This window comes from Polypterus senegalus, chromosome 6 (assembly GCF_016835505.1).
Source record: "Polypterus senegalus isolate Bchr_013 chromosome 6, ASM1683550v1, whole genome shotgun sequence".
NCBI lineage: Eukaryota > Metazoa > Chordata > Cladistia > Polypteriformes > Polypteridae > Polypterus > Polypterus senegalus.
In genome coordinates this window covers 184445967-184465306 of record NC_053159.1, presented here as the reverse complement: position 1 = coordinate 184465306, position 19340 = coordinate 184445967, and the positions used below count along the sequence as shown (strand labels likewise).

General features: G+C 42.6%; 1 protein-coding gene across 1 annotated transcript in view; it reads left to right on the top strand.

Annotated features, from left to right (window-relative positions):
* Window positions 1-19340, top strand: part of pde11a (phosphodiesterase 11a) — a 401879-nt gene that overhangs the window by 177165 nt on the left and 205374 nt on the right. Inside the window, exons 4-5 of the mRNA XM_039757714.1 lie at window positions 6311-6451; window positions 18343-18407. Coding sequence (XP_039613648.1) covers window positions 6311-6451; window positions 18343-18407 — 206 coding nt within the window. The remainder of the gene's footprint in view (window positions 1-6310; window positions 6452-18342; window positions 18408-19340) is intronic.

Sequence of the window (19340 nt, the reverse complement as noted above, 5' to 3'; positions counted from 1 at the left end):
GAATGGCAACATGGAGGAGTTCAGACAGATATGGAGGGCCGAGGTTGTGGAGAGCCTTAAAAGTTAACAGATGAATTTTGAATTGAATGTGGTGTGACCCGACATTTGCGCAATAAGACATATGCACGCCGACAAAATAGCGCCAATTAAAACGCGCCGTCAAAATCGCGAAAGTTTCATTAAATATGAGTTACTAGTTTAAAGCATATATAATAATGTTTATTTTAGAAGTCAATATTATGAGACACGGCATGCCATCAGCACGGCACGCAGATAGTCCTTAAGATCACGCCCTGCATATGTACGAAGAATTGCAGCAGGGGCGTCCCACTCTCTTGGCCTCTCTCGCGATTTTGTCGTGGTGATTTTGTCGGTGGGCATTTGTCGAAAACCAGTTAGCAGGTTTGTCGCCGTTCATTTGTCCGTCGCGGTTTTGTAGGGGCGCATATGAACCGAATGCGGAACATAACTGGAAACGAGTGAAACTGCTGCAAGACGGGAGTGATATGATGAATAGAGGGGGCTCTAGTAATGATGCGGGCAGGCAGCTGAATTCTGGACCAGTTAAAGCTTATAAAGAGACTAGCAAAATACCGAAGTACTGCCTTAAAATTTTTATTAAGCAGAAAATTAAACCTTTTTAAACTGAGGGAAAATATACCAATAATTATTTGTTAAGGATCTCTTTGTATACCACATTGTGAGTTCGGCCCTCCGGTTGTAATATGACCAAGCTGTGCGCTGAGCTTACTCTTGAGCATATAACGTACAGTCGGCCATGTGAACAGTAATCTTGTCTCAAATCTCACAGCTTGGATTGCTGCTGTCATAATCAGTTTGAGTTTCATGGTTTGTTTCAATGACGACAGTATTTGTAGGACTTGTGTTGAAGTGACATTCGACATCTGTCAAGCGTTGTAAGTATACAACCGGTTTCATCGATAACTTCACATCCAGCTTTTGAGAGTTTAAACATTCATAAACATCAAAGTGTCCACTACTGAAATCGTCACCTGTGAGTCTAAGATGTTTAAGAGGCATTGGCGGTTGTCCAAAGGTGTAAAATATTTGGCCATTTCGGTACACTTGAAAGCGACAACCGAACAATTCAGTGGCAGCCATCAACTCACATGCAGATCCACAGGTGAAGGGCTTAAGCATTTCACTCTTCTAGTGCTCCTGTGTAGTCTAATTATCTCCTGTACCGTCATCAGTCCACACCTTGAACCTGTCCAGTCATTCAATACATAAGACACAATGGATATCAAGAGTGAGCCTGATATGGCAGTGTAATATGTAACACAGAGAATGGAAAAGGTAGGTGCCATCTCTGGGCATGGAAACCACTCGGTAAGTGACAGTTCTTTGATCGATGGTGATCACCTCGATAGACATGTTAATGGGGGTACGGTTGGAATGATAAAGGAAATGGGTACCTGAACAATGTAAAGTAAGTCTAAATTACCTACACAATAACTATAATCGTAATAATCGAACAATAAAACAGCGGAGATGCCGTGGATTAAATAAAAAGGCTGTAGTTATCAGCAGGGAGACGTGAATCTCGTGGCAAAGCAAGGAAGGGAATGTAGAGACCGGAGCGACGGACGGCCTTATATAGGCAGGCAGCCAACAACATGGGAGGCGTTGAGATGGGGGACCCAACGCCGTCTCACACGGTGACCGAGTTGCAGGTTAAGGACGTTTATATGTATGTAAGTAGGATTCAGTTAGCGTTGGGAACCCGCGTACCAAATTTCTTGAAGATGGCCCCATAAATAACAAAGACCGTTGAAAAGTTCAATATGGCGGCCGACAGTGGCATCATACCACCAAAATAAGTACCAAATTTCAGCCTTCTACCTGCACGGGAAGTTGGAGAATTAGTGACATTGGAAACTTCAATATGACGGCCGACAGTGGCGTCATACCACTGAAATAAGTACGTACATCGGTTTTGGTTAGCGCAGGGAAGCCACCTACCAAATTTCGTGAAGATGGGGCCATAAATAATGAAGTTCAAAATGGCAAACGTTGTCAACCGTTATCGACCGTTATGCGTAGAATTTCAAAATGAAACCTGCTTAACTTTTGTAAGTAGGCTCTAAGGAATGAGCCTGTCAAATTTCAGCCTTCTACCTACACGGGAAGTTGGAAAATTAGTGACGTTGGAAAGTCCAATATGGCGGCCGACAGTGGCGTCATACCACCGAAATAAGTACGTACATTGGTTTCGGTTAGCGCAGGGAAGCCACCTACCAAATTTCGTGAAGATGGGGCCATAAATAAGAAAGTTCAACATGGCGGATGTGGTCGAACGTTATCGACTGTTATGACTGTTACATGTAGAATTTCTAAATGAAACCTTCTTAACTTTTGTAAGTCACCTGTAAGGAATGAGCCTGGCAAATTTCAGCCTTCTGAAATTTTGGAGAGTTAGTGATGAGTCAGTGAGTCAGTGAGGGCTTTGCCTTTTATTAGTATAGATTTGTGAGAAAGACCAAACAAAAGGGAATTACAATAATCCAAACGAGAAGTGACAAGGCTATGAACGAGGATAGCAGTGGTGTGGAGCAAATACGATTAACGTTACGCAAATGGAAATATGCAGACCAGGAGATGTTATTGATGTGGGACTGAAAAGATAAAAGTAAAATTAAGGATGACACCCAGACTCTTAACCTATGCGGAAGGGGAGATAGAGGAATTATCAACAAAGGAAAAATGATCAGTTTTAGATAATGTTGATTTTGTTCCAATAAGGAGAATCTCAGTTGTGAGATGTTGAGAAATGTTGAAGAAAACCAGGGTTTGATTTCTGCTATGCAAACAGTAAGTGAGGAGGGTGGAGAGGAAGCAGTAGGTTTGCTAGTGAGACAGAGCTGGGTGTCATCAGCATAACAGCGGAAGCTAATGTTATATTTATGAAAGATATTACCAAGGGGAAGGAGGCAAATAATGAAAAGGAGGGGTCCCAGGACAGAGCCCACCTGAAATAACAGCGGTGGGTTGGGATGTGAAAGTTTTAAGCTGAACAAACTGAGTGCGGCCTGCGAGGTAGGATCTGAACCAATCTAGTGGAGTGTGGGTAATGCCAGTCGAAGATAATCTATTGAGACGAGTAGTGTGACAAATAGTGTCAAAGGCTGCACTCGGATCAAGGAGGATGAGGATGGTAATTAAACCAGAATCAGCTACCATAAGGAGGTCATTAGTAAGTTTTATAAGTGCTGTTTCTGTACTATGGAGGGGACAAAAAGCAGACTGGAACTGTTCATACAGATTATTTCGAGATAAATGAGAATGAAGTTGAATAGACTCTATTTTTCAAGAATTTTGGAAATGAAGGGTAGATTAGAAATAGGAAGAAAATGACTGAAATTAGTCGGATCGGCAGAATTTGTTTTCAGTGTTGGGGTTATTGCAGCAGTTTTAAAAGATGAAGGAACAATACCAGTAGTGAGAGAAGAGTGGATTATAGCAGAGATAAGGGGGACCAGAGATGGGAGGCAGGCTTTGACCAGAACTGTAGGGAGGGGGTCCAGTTGACAGGTGGATGGCTTAGATTTACAGATGAGATCTGAGATTTCTCAGAAAGTAGGGTTAGGATTAGGGTTAGGGTTAGGGTTAGCTGAAAAGTGGAAAATAGTGACTTGGTGGGTGAAATTTAAATGAAGTACTGGAGGAATCCGTACCAAGAGACTGGTGTATCTTCTGGATTTTTTCATTAAAAAGGGACAAAAGGGAATTGCAAAAATCAGTTGAGCAAAGGTAAGAAGATAAAGAATCCGGGGGTTGTGTGATATTATTAAGCATATTTTGTTCAATCAAGGGCTGACGTAGGCTGAAATATGTTTATGCCTTAGTTTAGAAAACAATAACGTTAGTGTCCGTCATTTAAGAAGACGGTTAGCAAGGCTTTAGCTGTATAGGCGTCACAATCTAAACGAGCCTGATGCCAGGAGCAAACGTTAAGTTTTGTTTTCTCAAGATCGCGATGAAATTATTCCATTACCTGAAGAAAAAATGTTTTCGTTTTCTCAAGATCTCGATAAAATGAGTCTGTTATCTCGAGGAGACAATTTAAAAAAATAACGATATTGGACGTTCCTCTATCGGCTTGCATAGATAAGTCCAAGCAATCAGAGGAAATTTCCAGTATAGCCCCACCAGAATATTTCTCAAACAGTGCACGCTGAATCCGCATTGACCTTTTACTATAGTCCTAGGTTTTTGAACCCTAAATGGACGGTGGACCCTTGAGAAGTGCAAATAGCTTCAATTGATCAGTGGCCATCAGCCGATTTGGGGAATTTCTCATGTGACAGACAGGTGGATTCAAATGGACTGAAGGCACCAATGCCAGATTTGGACTTTATTGGAAAAGTGGGACACCACAGATAACTGAATGCATGCACATTGTACATACAGGAGACATGACATGAAATTCACATTGACACACTAAGACCAGAGGAAGCACAGTGAGCTGGGTTTGACTCCCACACCCAGTTGCATTCTGGGAGGAGTTTCCACAGTTTTCCTGTGCCTGTGTAGGATTTCCTCTAAGTACTCTGCTTTTCTTCTGAAATGTCTAAAGATGATGGTTTCCTAACTCTGTATTAGGCCAAGTGTGAGTGTGGGGTTATATGTGATAAACTGCTGTGCTGCTGGTATAGACTAGACCACCACTCCTGAGGGTCCTGACCTAGATTATGCATGCTTGAGAATATCTGATTGTCAGTGGATATATTACAATAATCAAGGGCTAGTGGTCCTAAGTAGACTTGATATGTTCCAGGATATACATGACAACTAATGTCAGTGCCAAATGTGAGATATTTGTGGGGTGACTGTCAGATATATTCAACTGAACAGTGGAAGAAACTTAAGATATAAGTGGAATATTTCACTAGTGAAGGTAAGGCAACATGGCGGTGCAGTAGTAGCACTGTTGATGAAGCACTTATTGCACAAGTGATATTTTTCTGCTTCATTTTAGTGGTCTCTCTTGTTAATGTCCCCCATCCCTTAATTTCTTATTTCAGCCTTAAACAGCTGCATTCACTGTTTGCTTCATCAGCAATAAATGTCGTCTCATTTAGAAAATTGGGTTGAAACAAAAACCTGCAGCCACTGCAGCCCCCAGGACTGATGTTGCCCACCCCTGATTCATCAGCAATAATTGATGTCTCATTAAGAAGATAGTTGGATAGATAGACAGATAGATAGAAATGAAAGGCACTACAGATAGATAGATAGATAGATAGATAGATAGATAGATAGATAGATAGATAGATAGATAGATAGGAAAGGCACTATATAATAGATAGATAGATAGATAGATAGATACTTTATTAATCCCAAAGTGAAATTCACATACTCCAGCAGCAGCATACTGATAATAACACTATTAAATTAAAGAGTTATAACAATGCAGGTATAACAGACAATAACTTTGTATAATGTTAACGTTTACCCCCCCAGGTGGAACTGAAGAGTCGCATAGTGTGGGGTCTCCTCAGTCTGTCACTGAAGCTGCTCCTCTGTCTGGAGATGATCCTGTTCAGTGGATGCAGTGGATTCTCCATGATTGACAGGAGTCTGCTCAGCGCCCGTCGCTCTGCCATGGATGTCAAACTGCCCAGCTCCATGCCTACATTAGAGCCTGTCTTCCTCACCAGTTTGTCCAGGCATGAGGCGTCCCTCTTCTTTATGTTGCCTCCCCAGCACACCACTGCGTACAAGAGGGCGCTCACCACAATCGTCTGGTAGAACATCTGCAGCATCTTATTGCAGATGTTGAAGGACGCCAGTCTTCTAATGAAGTATAGTCGGCTCTGTCCTCTCTTACACAGAGCATCAGTATTGGCAGTCCAGTCAAGTTTATCATCCAGCTGCACTCCCAGGTATTTATAGGTCTGCACCCTCTGCACAGTCACCTCTGATGATCACGGGGTCCATGACGGGCCTGGGTTATCATAAAATCCACCACCAGCTCCTTGGTTTTGCTGGTGTTCAGGTGTAGGTGGTTTGAGTCGCACCATTTAACAAAGTCCTTGATTAGGTTCCTGTACTCCTCCTCCTGCCCACTCCTGATGCAGCCCTAAAAACTGGGTTGGAACAAAAACCTGCAGCCACTGCGGCCCCCCAGGACCAACATTTCCTACCTCTGTACTAGACATTATGTTTTATTGAGGAGCATTGTTGGAGGGTGGTTGGGGATGAAGTTATCTTATACAGCAGTAGAGAAGCAGAACCCTCAAACTCTTTATGCTTTGTCTGACCGCTGTCTTCAATTGGACTTCCACAGGCTTTGCTGGAGGTCGTCAATGACTTGTTTGAGGAGCAGACAGACCTGGAGAAGATCGTCCGAAAGATCATGCACCGAGCGCAGACCCTGCTGAAGTGCGAGAGGTGTTCTGTACAACTCCTTGAAGATATCGAATCACCAGTATGTATTAATGTAGTAATATCGGGGGTGTGGGTGGGGGGGTGTGTGGAAGGAGAGGGTTCAGTTTATGGAAATGGACGAAATTTTATTTTAAAGTAGATGAAAATTAATGGGCATCTCCGTCCATCACCTAAAAGTCCTAAAGACTCTTGTCTTGTGAGTTTTTACAAAGAGACATGATCAGACTCGAAAAGTTTAGCACCACCAGTAACTCATGTAGCATCTTGTAGAATGGAAAGAGTGAAGAGCTATACAAGTATGGAAATGAAACCAGAGGCAGAAGAGTTAGAATAAACCAGCAGGGTTGAGGGTTCAAATCACACCACTGGCTCATGTAGTGCTATGTCGAGGTCCAGCTTGTTCGGCATTTACAGTATTTCATGCATTGGCTTTCACGATGAATGCCACCTCAGACCACTTTATGAAGTCATTTCATTTTTTTTTTTAACCCATCTTAAACCAGATGCTGGAGCCGATCTCAGCTAGCGGAGGGCACAAGGCAGGAACAAACCCTGGACAAGATGCCACTTCCTCACAGCATCAACACCCAAACAGGCCATTTTTGCATTGCTAATTCACCTAACCTGCCTGTCTTTGGACAGCGGGAGGAAAGCCACGTCGACACGGGGAGAACATGCAGATGCCACACAAGGAGGACCTGCAATGCAAATCCTGGTCTCCTTACTGAGAGGCAGCAGCGCCACCTTTATGAAGTCAAAAAAATGTTTCTTTTATATAGCACCATATTTAATTATCCATCCCGCTATATCCTAACACAGGGTCACGGGGGTCTGCTGGAGCCAATCCCAGCCAACACAGGGCGCAAGGCAGGAAACAAACCCCGGGCAGGGTGCCAGCCCACCGCAGGGCACTCACACACCAAGCACACACATGGGACAATTTTAGAATTAGCAATTCACCTAACCTGCCATGTCTTTGGACTGTGGGAGGAAACCAGAGCACCAGGAGGAAACCCACGCAGACACGGGGAGAACATTAGAAACGTTTGGAAGCGAGAGAGGATTTGCAATATCGTCAACAGTCAGTCAGTCATTGTCCAACCCGCTATATATCCAAACTACAGGGTCACGGGGGGGTCTGCTGGAGCCAATCCCAGCCAATACAGGGCGCAAGGCAGGAACAATCCCCGGGCAGGGCGCCAGCCCACCGCAGGGCAACAACAACAACAACATCATTTATTTCTATAGCACATTTTCATACAAATAATGGAGCTCAAAGTGCTTTAAGTGATGAAGAAAAGAGAAATAAAAGACAAAGTAAGAATTAGAATAAGACAACACTAATTAACATAGAATAAGAGTAAGGTCCGATGGCCAGGGAGGACAGAAAAAACAAAAAACTCCAGACAACTGGAGAGAAAAAATAAAATCTTCAGGGGTTCCAGGCCACGGGACCACCCAGTCCACTCTGGGCATTCTACCTAACATAAACGAAACATTCCTCTTTGTATTTAGGGTTCTCATGGAAGGACTTGATGATGATGGTCATGTAGACTTCTCGCTTTTAAACCATCAATGTATACAGTAATCCCTCGCTATATCGCGCTTCGACTTTCGCGGCTTCACTCTATCGCGGATTTTAAATGTAAGCACATCTAAATATATATCACGGATTTTTCGCTGGTTTGCCGCTTTCTGCGGACAATGGGTCTTTTAATTTAGGTTACATGCTTCCTCAGTTTGATTGCCCAGTTGATTTCATACAAGGGACGCTATTGGCGGATGGCTTAGAAGCTACCCAATCAGAGCTTGTATTACATATTAACTAAAACTTCTCAATGCTATAAGATATGCTTCCCGCGTGGCGCTTGTTTTGTTTGCTTCTCTCTGTCCCTCTCACTCTCTCTGCCTGACGGAGGGGGTGTGAGCAGAGGGGGCTGTTTACACAGTGGCTGTTTGCCTAGAAGATACGGACGCTCCTCTACAAAATGCCGCTTTATCGCGGTGCTTCTGTATACTTAAAAGCAAGTATTGATTTTTTGATTGTTTGCTTTTCTTAGCGAGCGCTCTCTCTGACATCATCTGCTCTTCACGGTGCTCCTTTGAAGATAAGATATGTTTGCATTCTTTTAATTGTGAGAAAGAACTGCCATCTCTGTCTTGTAATGAAGCACAGTTTAAACGTTTGATTAAAGGGTGTTATTTCATGTCTAGAGGGCTCTAATAATGTTAACAGTGTGGGAGAGTTTATAAGGGCTTAAAATATATAAAAATAAGCATACAAACATATGGTTTCTACTTCGCGGATTTTGACCTTTCGCGGGGGGGTCTGGAACGCAACCCCCGTGATCGAGGAGGGATTACTGTATATCCAAACACAGGGTCACAAGGGTCTGCTGGAGCCAATCCCAGCCAACACTGGGTGCAAGGCAGGAACAAACCCCGGGCAGGGTGCCAGCCCATTGCAGGGCACACACCAAGTACATACTGGGAACGATTTAGGATCACCAATGCACCTAACCTGCATGTCTTTGGACTGTGGGAGGAAACCCACGCAGACACGGGGAGAACATGCGAACTCGACACGGAGGAGCCGGGAACCGAACCCGGGTCTCCTAACTGCGAGGCAACAGCGCAACCTTTGACGCATAATTTTTGCGCGCTAGAGAGATTCCGAAGGACTGGCAAATGGCAAATAGCATCCTGTTATACAGGGTGAGGCAGAAAGGAAGGTCGTTTTTTTACAAAATCACAAAATTGTTAATTTTTTCTTACAAAGAAATTTATTGAAAGATTTCAGTTCATATTGAAATAGCATTTGACAATTTGTAGAGATGGAAATGCAGGTCTAAATGCAAAATACGCCTTACCGAAATATTACTGAGGCCAAGTTCTGAAGAATGCTTCCGAGCAGATCGACTTGGACTGCGCAGCAGGGCTAGTTGTACGCTTTCCACATTTTCAGGGGTACATGCTGTTCGTGTAGCCCCCGGCGGTCTTTTGTGTACAAAGTGGTTTAACCCAACGTAGGATAGTGTTACGAGCGGGAACAGCTTTATTTCTGTGGATTTTGAAATGGCAACGAAACTCACGCTGAACTGCGGTAATAGATTGGTTGTTCTTGACAAAGCAGTCGTACGCAAAAACGCGGTGTTGTATCGTCCACGGCTCCATGGCTTCAACTAAAAAAAAAAAAAAAGAAATGCTAAGACTTCGCGAACCAAACGCCACCCACCGCACATCTGTCACGCCACCTAGTGGTGAGTTCTAGCCATTTCAAAGATGTCCGTCCTTTCTGCTTCTCCCTGTATAAAAAGGGTGACAGGTTAGATTCAAGCAACTACAGGCCAGTAAGCTGAATGGGCATCACAGGAAAATTAATGGAAGGAATTATTAAGGAGAAGAATTAGCAAGGACAGGAGTTTAACTGAACAGTCAGCGTGGGGTCAGACGAGGGAGGTCACGTTTTACTAACCTGCTGGAATTCTTTGAGGAGGCAACAAAAAGATCTGAACAAAATGCAGCAGATAAGATTATTTATCTGGACTTTCAGAAAGCATTTGATGAAAGGGTGGGTGTCAAACTAAAAGAAGTGGGAGTTCAGGTGGGTGCAGAATTGGCTTAAACATAGGAAGGAGAGGGTGATGGTGTGAGGAACCTCATCAGAATTGGCCGATGTTAAGAGTGGTGACCAGCAGGGGGCAGTGCTGGGGCTGCTACTATCTATACTAATAAAAGGCAAAGCCCTCACTCACTCACTCACTCACTCACTAATTCTCCAACTTCCCGTGTAGGTAGAAGGCTGAAATTTGGCAGGCTCATTCCTTACAGCTTACTTACAAAAGTTGGGCAGGTTTCATTTCGAAATTCTACGCCTAATGGTCATAACTGGAAGGTATTTTTCTCCATTAACTGTAATGGAGTTCAGCTGGCAATGACGTGGGGGGGCGGAGTTTCGTGTGACATCATCACGCCTCCCACATAATCACGTGAACTGACTGTCAACGCAGTGCGTAGAAAACCAGGAAGACCACCAAAAAAGCGCTTAAGAAAACATGCATTATATAATTGAGAAGGCAGCGAAACAATAAGAAGCGAGCGAGTGACATATACTACCATATTCATGACTGCTGCTACCTCGGAAAGAAAGCACGGTGTAAACCTAAACTTTAAATTAAGTTCATAGACAGGCTGCTGCTGGCGTTTCACATTTCGCTCTGAGCTGAGCTCTGCAGCTAACGCCGTCTTCCGAAGCAACTTCGTCAGACTGCCACCAAATACTCACAGAAAAATCCACAAGTTAATACACACGCTATCTCTATAGAGTTTCTCCACACTGAATCCTCCAGGCACTACTTACAAAAGGTTACATTGACAATCGTGTTACGTTATTTTTAAAATCTTTCCTTTTCTTAGCACAAGCACAGCTGAGAAGCTTCGATGCATGTGCTCCATAACGCGCTAAAAAATAATGCATTTAATCACACTTTGCATTACAAGCACAGGGGAGCTTTTGTCAATGCATGATTTCCTGGTACACGGATTACATTGATCAGCGCATTCCCGATTCATTTTACCCTCGCACCACCTTAGTTTGAGAAGAAGTATGAAAAATATGAGGTTAACACAGAAAAACAGATCACCAATTCAAGCTTTATGAATAATCGATTAAGCCATCAATAATTGTTTTGGTAAAGCCATCCTCCTTCCATTTTATAATTTTTCCGCCACTAGCCATGATTAAATGAACGGTAAAAAAGTAAGAGCAAAGCGAGGGTGACTTATTTAGGCAGGCATATATATGACAGCAACACTCATGACAATGTCAATCATGTTACGTTATTATTAAAATGTTTCCTTTTCTTTTTCATTACTTCTTTAACACACTACTTCTCTGCTGCGAGGCGGGTATTTTGATATATATATATCTCATATAATATATGAATGACCTCCAAAGAGCGCTGAGACTTTTGATATCATGAACATGTCTGCAAAACTGTGGTCTCCTGCCCAGCAAAAGTCGAGCAGCCAGCGCTGCGCATAGCTGTGCCGGCCTTTGAGACGCTGACTGCGCTTCTGCCTTAAGTCAAAGTGAGCACTTTTAATTTTTTTCATCCTCCCCCTGCGCTATAGCCCAGACAAGTGCAAACACGGGACCCCTTTTCTACACCACGGAAAAATAATATTAAGGCGATTCACACTTTCTTTTGCACGTATACGATTATGAGTTCATCACCTCGGATTATGAAGACACGCACACGAGTGGAGGACTGACAGTGCCATCACTGGCAGGGACGTCTCACCAGTCTACACAAGACCCACCGCGACTGTCGTCAAAAGGCGATCATAACGTCAGCGAACACATCTCTATACTATATAAAAGAAAAGGCAACTTTCCTTTCTTTACACCTTTTTCCTTTTATCCCAAACCAAAGCCTTTCTCGCTTAACACTGCAGAGGACACAAAACTAATTTTCTTTAAATGCCGGTAAGGCACATTACCAGAGGCACAAATTTGAACGTTCACATAGAAAATGTAATTTCTATACCACAGCCGTCGTGTAGCACCTTTCAAAAGGGATCAACTACCGAGAGATGATCCATATACATTTTAGCTGCTGTTAGTTACTTACCTGTTGTGTTACACAGTCTTTAAAATGTAGTTTACCCGCAACCACTCCAGTAGGGCTCAATGTACCTGTACTTCTTAAAACGTTAATGTTTTACTGTTTAATAACTTATAGACTATATTTTATTATTTCTCCCTTGCACTCAGTGACCAAAGCTATACACACACATATATAAAAGCTATACACACAAGTATATGTATGTGTATATATATGTATGTATGTGTGTGTATATATGATGTAGATAGGTATGTATATATATATATATATATGTGTGTATGTGTAGATATGCATATAGATATGTAGATATGAAGATATGTATGTGTATATATATGTATGTATGTATGTATGTGTGTGTGTGTGTGTGTGTATATATATATATATATATATGACAGCAGCAATCCAAGCTGTGAGAAAACAGTAAAAAGGAGGCGTGTCAGACGTCGTGGTACATTTTCTGATGCAGCTACCGAAAATAACTTCGTGACGCTGCCGCCAAATACACAAAACAATTACTTTGACAATCATGTTACATTATTTTTAAAACGTTTCCTTTTCTTTTTCGTACCTTCTTTAACACACTACTTCTCCGCTGCGAAGCGCGGGTATTCTGCTATTTTTAATAAATAGCAGACATGGGGTTGAACATGCAAACTCCATGCAGGGAGGACCCGGGAAGCGAACCAGGATCTCCTTACGGTGAGGCAGCAGCGCTACCTACTGCGCCACCTTTATGAAGTCAAAAAAATGTTTGTTTTATATAGCACCATATTTAATTACTACGACAACAACAACATTTATTTCTATTGCACATTTTCATACAAACAGTAGCTCAAAGTGCTTTACATATTAAAGAATAGAAAAATAAAAGACACAATAAGAAAACAAAATAAATCAACATTAATTAACATCGAATAAGAGTAAGGTTCAATGGCCAGGGGGGACAGAAAAAACAAAAAACTCCAGACGGCTGGAGAAAAAATAAAATCTGTAGGGATTCCAGACCATGAGACCACCCAGTCCCCTCTGGGCATTCTACCTAACATAAATGAAACAGTCCTCTTTGGATTTAGGGTTCTCACGGAAGGACTTGATGATGATGGTCATGTAGACTTCTGCCTTTTAATCCGTCCATCATTGTTGGAGCATCATGAAGCTTTGAGTAGGTGGAGGTGGCGCAGGCCACCACCACAAAGAAACGGAAAAAGAAACAGAAAAGAGAGTAGGGGTCAGTACCGATTTTAGAGCCACCATGAATAGTTATTACGATGAATTGAACATACAGAGTATCAGGATTAAGTTAAATTAAATTAAATGAAGTTATAGAAAGGCCATGTTAAAGTAATGTGTTTTCAGCAGTGTTTTAAAGTGCTCTACTGTATCAGCCTGGTGAATTCCTATTGGCAGGCTATTCCAGATTTTAGGTGCATAACAGCAGAAGGCCGCCTCACCACTTCTTTTAAGTTTTGTTCTTGGAATTCTAAGGAGACACTCATTTGAGGATCTGAGGTTACGATTTGGAATATAAGGTGTCAGACATTCCGATATATAAGATGGAGCAGATTATTTAAGGCTTTATAAACCATAAGCAGAATTTTAAAGTCAATCTGAATGACACAGGTAACCAGTGTAGTGACATTAAAACTGGAGAATGTGTTCGGATTTTCTTTTCCTAGTTAGGATTCTAGCAGCTGCATTCTGCACTCGTTGCAAGTGATTTATGTCTTTTTTGGGTAGTCCTGAGAGGAGTGCGTTACAGTAATCTAGTCGACTGAAAACAAACGTGAACTAATTTCTCAGCATCTTTCAGTGATATAAGAGGTCTAACTTTACTTATGTTTCTTAAGTGAAAAATGCTGTCCTAGTGATCTGATTAATATGCGATTTAAAATTCAGATTACAGTCAACAATCACCCCTAAGCTTTTTACCTCCGTCTTGACTTTTAATCCTAATGTATCCAGTTTATTTCTAATAGCCTCATTGTATCCATTATTGCTAATCACTAAGATTTCAGTTTTCTCTTTATTTAACTTGAGAAAGTTACTATTCATCCATTCTGAGATACAAGTCAGACATTGTGTTAGTGAATCAATAGAATCGGGGTCATCAGGTGCTATTGATAAGTACAGCTGTGTGTCATCAGCATAGCTGTGGTAGCTCACATTGTGCCCTGAGATAATCTGACCTAACGGAAGCATGTAGATTGAGAAGAGCAGCGGACCCAGGATAGAGCCTTGTGGAACACCATATTGGATATCATGTGTCTTCACAACTAACAAAATTTTCTCCTGTCAGGTAGGATTCAAACCAATTTAAGACCCTGCCAGAGAGGCCCACCCATTGACTAAGGCGATTTCTAAGAATGTTGTGATCAATGGTGTCAAATGCAGCACTCAGATCTAAGAGGATGAGAACAGATAAATGGCCTCTGTCTGCATTTACCCACAAATCATTTACTACTTTAACAAGTGCAGTTTCTGTGCTGTGATTTGTTCTAAAACCTGACTGAAATTTATCAAGAATAGCAGGTTTATTTAGGTGGTCATTTAACTGCATAATGACTGCCTTCTCCAGAACTTTACTTAAGAAGGCAGGTTAGAGATGGGTCTAAAATTTTCAAGAGCCGAGGGTCAAGATTATGTTTCTTAAGAAGGGGTTTAACTACAGCAGTCTTAAGACAGTCTGGGAAGACCCCCGTATCTAATGACGAATTTACTATGTCCAGAACATTATCAATTAGCACGCCTGATACTTCTTTGAAAAACCTTGTTGGTATCGGGTCAAGGGCGCAGGTGGAGGGTTTTAATTGAGATATTATTTTTGTAAATCAGGTAAATCTATCCTAGTGAAAGAGTTTAATTTGTTTATAACAGAATGCTGGGGTTTAGGAGGATCCTTAGTGTTGGAGGGATATATTATGTTATTTCTAATATCATTAATTTTTTGATTGAAAAATACAGCAATAGCCTCACAGGTTTTACTGGAAGTTCTTAGGAGGCATTCCTTTGAGTTACCTGGCGATCAATCATAGAAAATAAAATTAATATTAGCAAAAATACAATCATCTACAGAAATGTTCATTTTATATCTGTTTGCTGATATAAGGCTTCAGTTTCCTCACAACTCTGTTCAGCTTGAAGTGGGTCAGAAAATGGATGCCTGTTTTTATAGTAAACACTTCAACGCTGAGCCTATGCTGGATATCCAGTGCCAGTGCTACTCAGTTATCTTGCACCCGAGGCCAAGCTTATTAGTGCGCCAACTGACTGTTCAGTAGCTAACATGTGTGGCTGCCCCCACCTTATGATCTGCACCCCAAGCCAGAGTTTCTCAACCTTTAAGAATTTGCAACCTGAGTTTTCATAGCAGTTTTAATCGCGCCCCCCTAACGTTTTTTTGAAAGGTGCCCACTAATACCAATTTGTTCTTTTTAAATTAATGATATATCATAGATGGGGCGGCACGGTGGCGCAGTGGTAGCGCTGCTGCCTCACAGTTAGGAGACCTGAGTTCACTTACCGGGTCCTCCCTGCGTGGAGTTTGCATGTTCTCCCCGTGTCTGCGTGGGTTTCCTCCCACAATCCAAAGACGTGCAGGTTAGGTGGATTGGCGATTCTACATTGGCCCTAGTGTGTGCTTGGTGTGTGGGTGTGTTTGTGTGTGTCCTGCAGTGGGTTGGTGCCCTGCCCAGGATTGGTCCCTGCCTTGTGCCCTGTGTTGGCTGGGATTGGCTCCAGCAGACCCCCGTGACCCTGTATTCGGATTCAGCGGGTTAGAAAATGGATGGATGGATGGATATCATAGATGCATATTTTATTATACCTACTTAACTTTTATCGACATTTATCTAACTCTATATTTATTTTTCGAGTATCAGAATGTGGTTTAAGTTCATTTGTTTTGGTTTCAATAGATGTATTTTTCATATTTTCGATTCTTCTTTTCTTTTTTCACATCTTCACGCCCCCCTTTTTGTTATTTCGCGCCCCGCCCCACAGATTGAGAACCACTGAATTAAGCATTTGGGTGGGAACAAAAACCTTCAGCCACTGCGGCCCTCCAGGACCGATGTTACTCATCTCGTAGACATTTGCCTAAACTGGGCATATGTGCCTTGGCAGAAAAACCTGTGACAGGAGAGTAATGCCGACGACTGCAGGATTTATCACAAACCTGTAGTAACTGGTAAATTATTTGCCTTTTGTTTAAGTATGCAGCATTCAGACTATACAAATTGTACATTTTGGATACATACGGGTAAGCAACATGACAAGCGCCATTCAAAGCAACTCTTCTCTGTTCTCAATGTTGGAACACGTAGCCAGCCAGAATGTACTGAGCAGAATCCATTCAAGGGATGGCGATATAATAAGCACAAGCAAATCAGAACGTGATTAGAGGGTACATGTTCAGAAATCTACCATTTTACCGATTCATGCGGAGCGGGCGTTTTCAGTAGTACACTCACTGGCCACTTTATTAGGTACACCTCATTAGTACCAGGTTGGACCCCCTGTTGCCTACAGAACTGCCGTAATTCTTCATGTCACTGATTCAACAAGGTGCTGGAAACGTTTCTCAGGGATGTTGGTCCATAACTGACATGATAGCATCACACAGTTGCTGCAGATTTGTCGGCCGCACATCCATTATGCGAATCTCCCATTCCACCACATCCCAAAAGTGTTCTATTGGATTCCGATCTGGTGACTGTGGAGGCCATTTGAGGTCAATGAGCTCCTTGCCATGTTCAAGAAACCAGTTTGAGATGAATTGAGCTTTGTGACATGGCGCTTTATCCTGCTGGAAGTAGCCATCAGAAGATGGGGACACTACGGCCATAAAAGGATGGACATTGTCAGCAACAACACTCAGGTAGGCTGCAGCATTTAAACGATGCTCATCTGGTACTAAGGGGCCCATAGTATGTCAAGAAAATATCCCCCACACCATACCACCACCACCACCACCACCAGCCTGAACCATCGATGCAAGGCAGGACAGATCCCTGCTTTCATGTTGTTGATGCCAAATTCTGACCCCACCATCCAAATGTCACAGCAGACATCGAGACTCGCCTGACCAGCTGATGTTTTTCCAATCTTCTGTTGCCCAATTTTGGTGAGCCCATGTGAATTGTAGCCTCAGTCGCCTGTTCTTAGCTGACAGGAGTGGCACCCGGTGTGGTGTCCTGCTGCTGTAGCCCACCTGCTTCAAGGTTTGACGTGTTGTGTGTTCAGAGCTGCTCTTCTGCCCACCTCAGTTGTAACGAGTGCTTATTGGAGTTACTGCTACTTTTATATCAGCTCAAACCAGTCTGTCCATTCTCCTCTGACCTCTGCCATCAATGAGCTATTTTGTCTCAGAGATCTGCTGCTCACTGCATATTTTCCCTTTTTTTGACCACTCTCTGTAAACCCTAGAGATGGTTGTACATGAAAATCCCAGTAGACCAGCAAAGCAGCCCGTCTGGCACCAATAACCACACCACGTTCACAGTCACTTCTGTCCCCTTTCGTCATCGTTCTGATGCTTGGTTTGAACTTCAGCAGGTCGTCGTGACAACGTCTACAGGCCAAAACTACATTGAGGTGCTGCCATGTGATTGGCTGATTAGATATTTGGGTTAACAAGCAGTTGCACCTAATAAAGTGGCCGGTAGAGTGGCTCTATAGAGTGTTTTCAAAAGTCTCAGTTTTCGGGACAAAAAGCAACAACAGAGATTCAGGTGTGCATTTTTAGTCGTGTGAATGTAGGCTTAGGTTAGATTGATTGATTGGCTCCATTTTGCGTGGCTGTGCCCTAAGATGGACTGTCTCTCCGTCTTCGGTTGGTTCCAGTTTTGCTTCCAAAGCTACTGGCTCCATGTACTCCTGAACTAGATAAGTGGTTAAGAAAATGTATAGATAATTGTATATTTCTGTATAATTCTGTATACAGTAACTGAGTAACAGTTGGAGGTGGAAGTTCCATGAGAATCCAGCAAAGAAGCCATCCATGGATCATCTCTCACAGAGTGAGAACGGTGCATGAAACGTAGCCTGTATGTAATCATAATACATAATACATGTAACATAATGCATAATCTGTTCTCCCCTTTACATTAGTGATCACTATGAAAAGTGTGATATGCAAAATACGTTTTGACTGATTATTTGACCAGATGGAAATAAGTTTATGTTTTCCATGTGCTGTTCCTTCATCCTCCCCCAAAACCCCCCTACCCCCATGGACCTCCCCCAAACCCTCATGAAAATAAAACTGTCACTTTTTTATTCATTTGCATATGTATATTTTTGGCAGGTGGTGAAGTTTACCAAATCCTTCGAGCTCCTGTCTCCAAAATGCAGCGGTGACACGGACAACAGGTACAGATAATCCCGCCGTTCTGCACGCCATAAGCGACGCTGGCATAGGGTGGGCTGTTCAGCTTACAACCATTTTGTTCATGAAAGGTGAGCAGGGGCCCCCTGGGGGATGTTCTTTCATCATTTTGTTTTTTTTTCTGTTCACCCCGGAGTAACAGTTGGAGGCGGAATTTCCACAAGAATCCAGCAAAGAAGCCATCTCATTGGATCAGCTCTCCCGGAGTGTAACGGTGCATGAAAAGTGGCCTGACATTTATTCTCCTGGGCTCTTGAAAGACCTTTATGCGGAAATGAGCGTCGCAAATCACTTTTGATTTCATGGGACAGGACCCAAGCCGAAGGGGGTTGTAAGGTGGTGGTGGGTTTGATTTGTGAAAATACTAACCTCGGTAACCACGGTAACTAGAAATGTAGCCTTCTGCCTTTCCTTCCAGTTTCCCTTACAAATACAAACATGACGTTATGTGGCTTGGATGTTTATGGAGTATATCTGTGAAGCTTTCTTTAAAAATGCAAATCCACCAAATTCCATCTTCCAATGACAACCAAAGGACCACAAAATTCCCTCAAGAAACTCTTCCGAATACGCAGGGGCTAAAACCTCTGTAGATGTAATGGTTTCGAAACGCCTCCTTATCGCACTGAAAATTCAGCTGCACCAGTTAAATCGCACAGTGCACACATAACGTCGGGCACAGGAAAGCTGCCCGATGTCCTGCTTCTCGAGGAAAAAATCAGGAGAATAAAAGTGACCGCCATGCAAACCACTGATGGTCTAAAAAGAAGTTTTTCGGTATGTGGTTCTGAAAACTGACAAGTAATCTCTTGGTTATAAGCTAAAGTCATTAGCTTGAACAATCTGGTTTTATATTGTGTGTGTCACGATGAGTGACATTACGTATTAATCAACCAATTACTGCTTACTGAGTATAC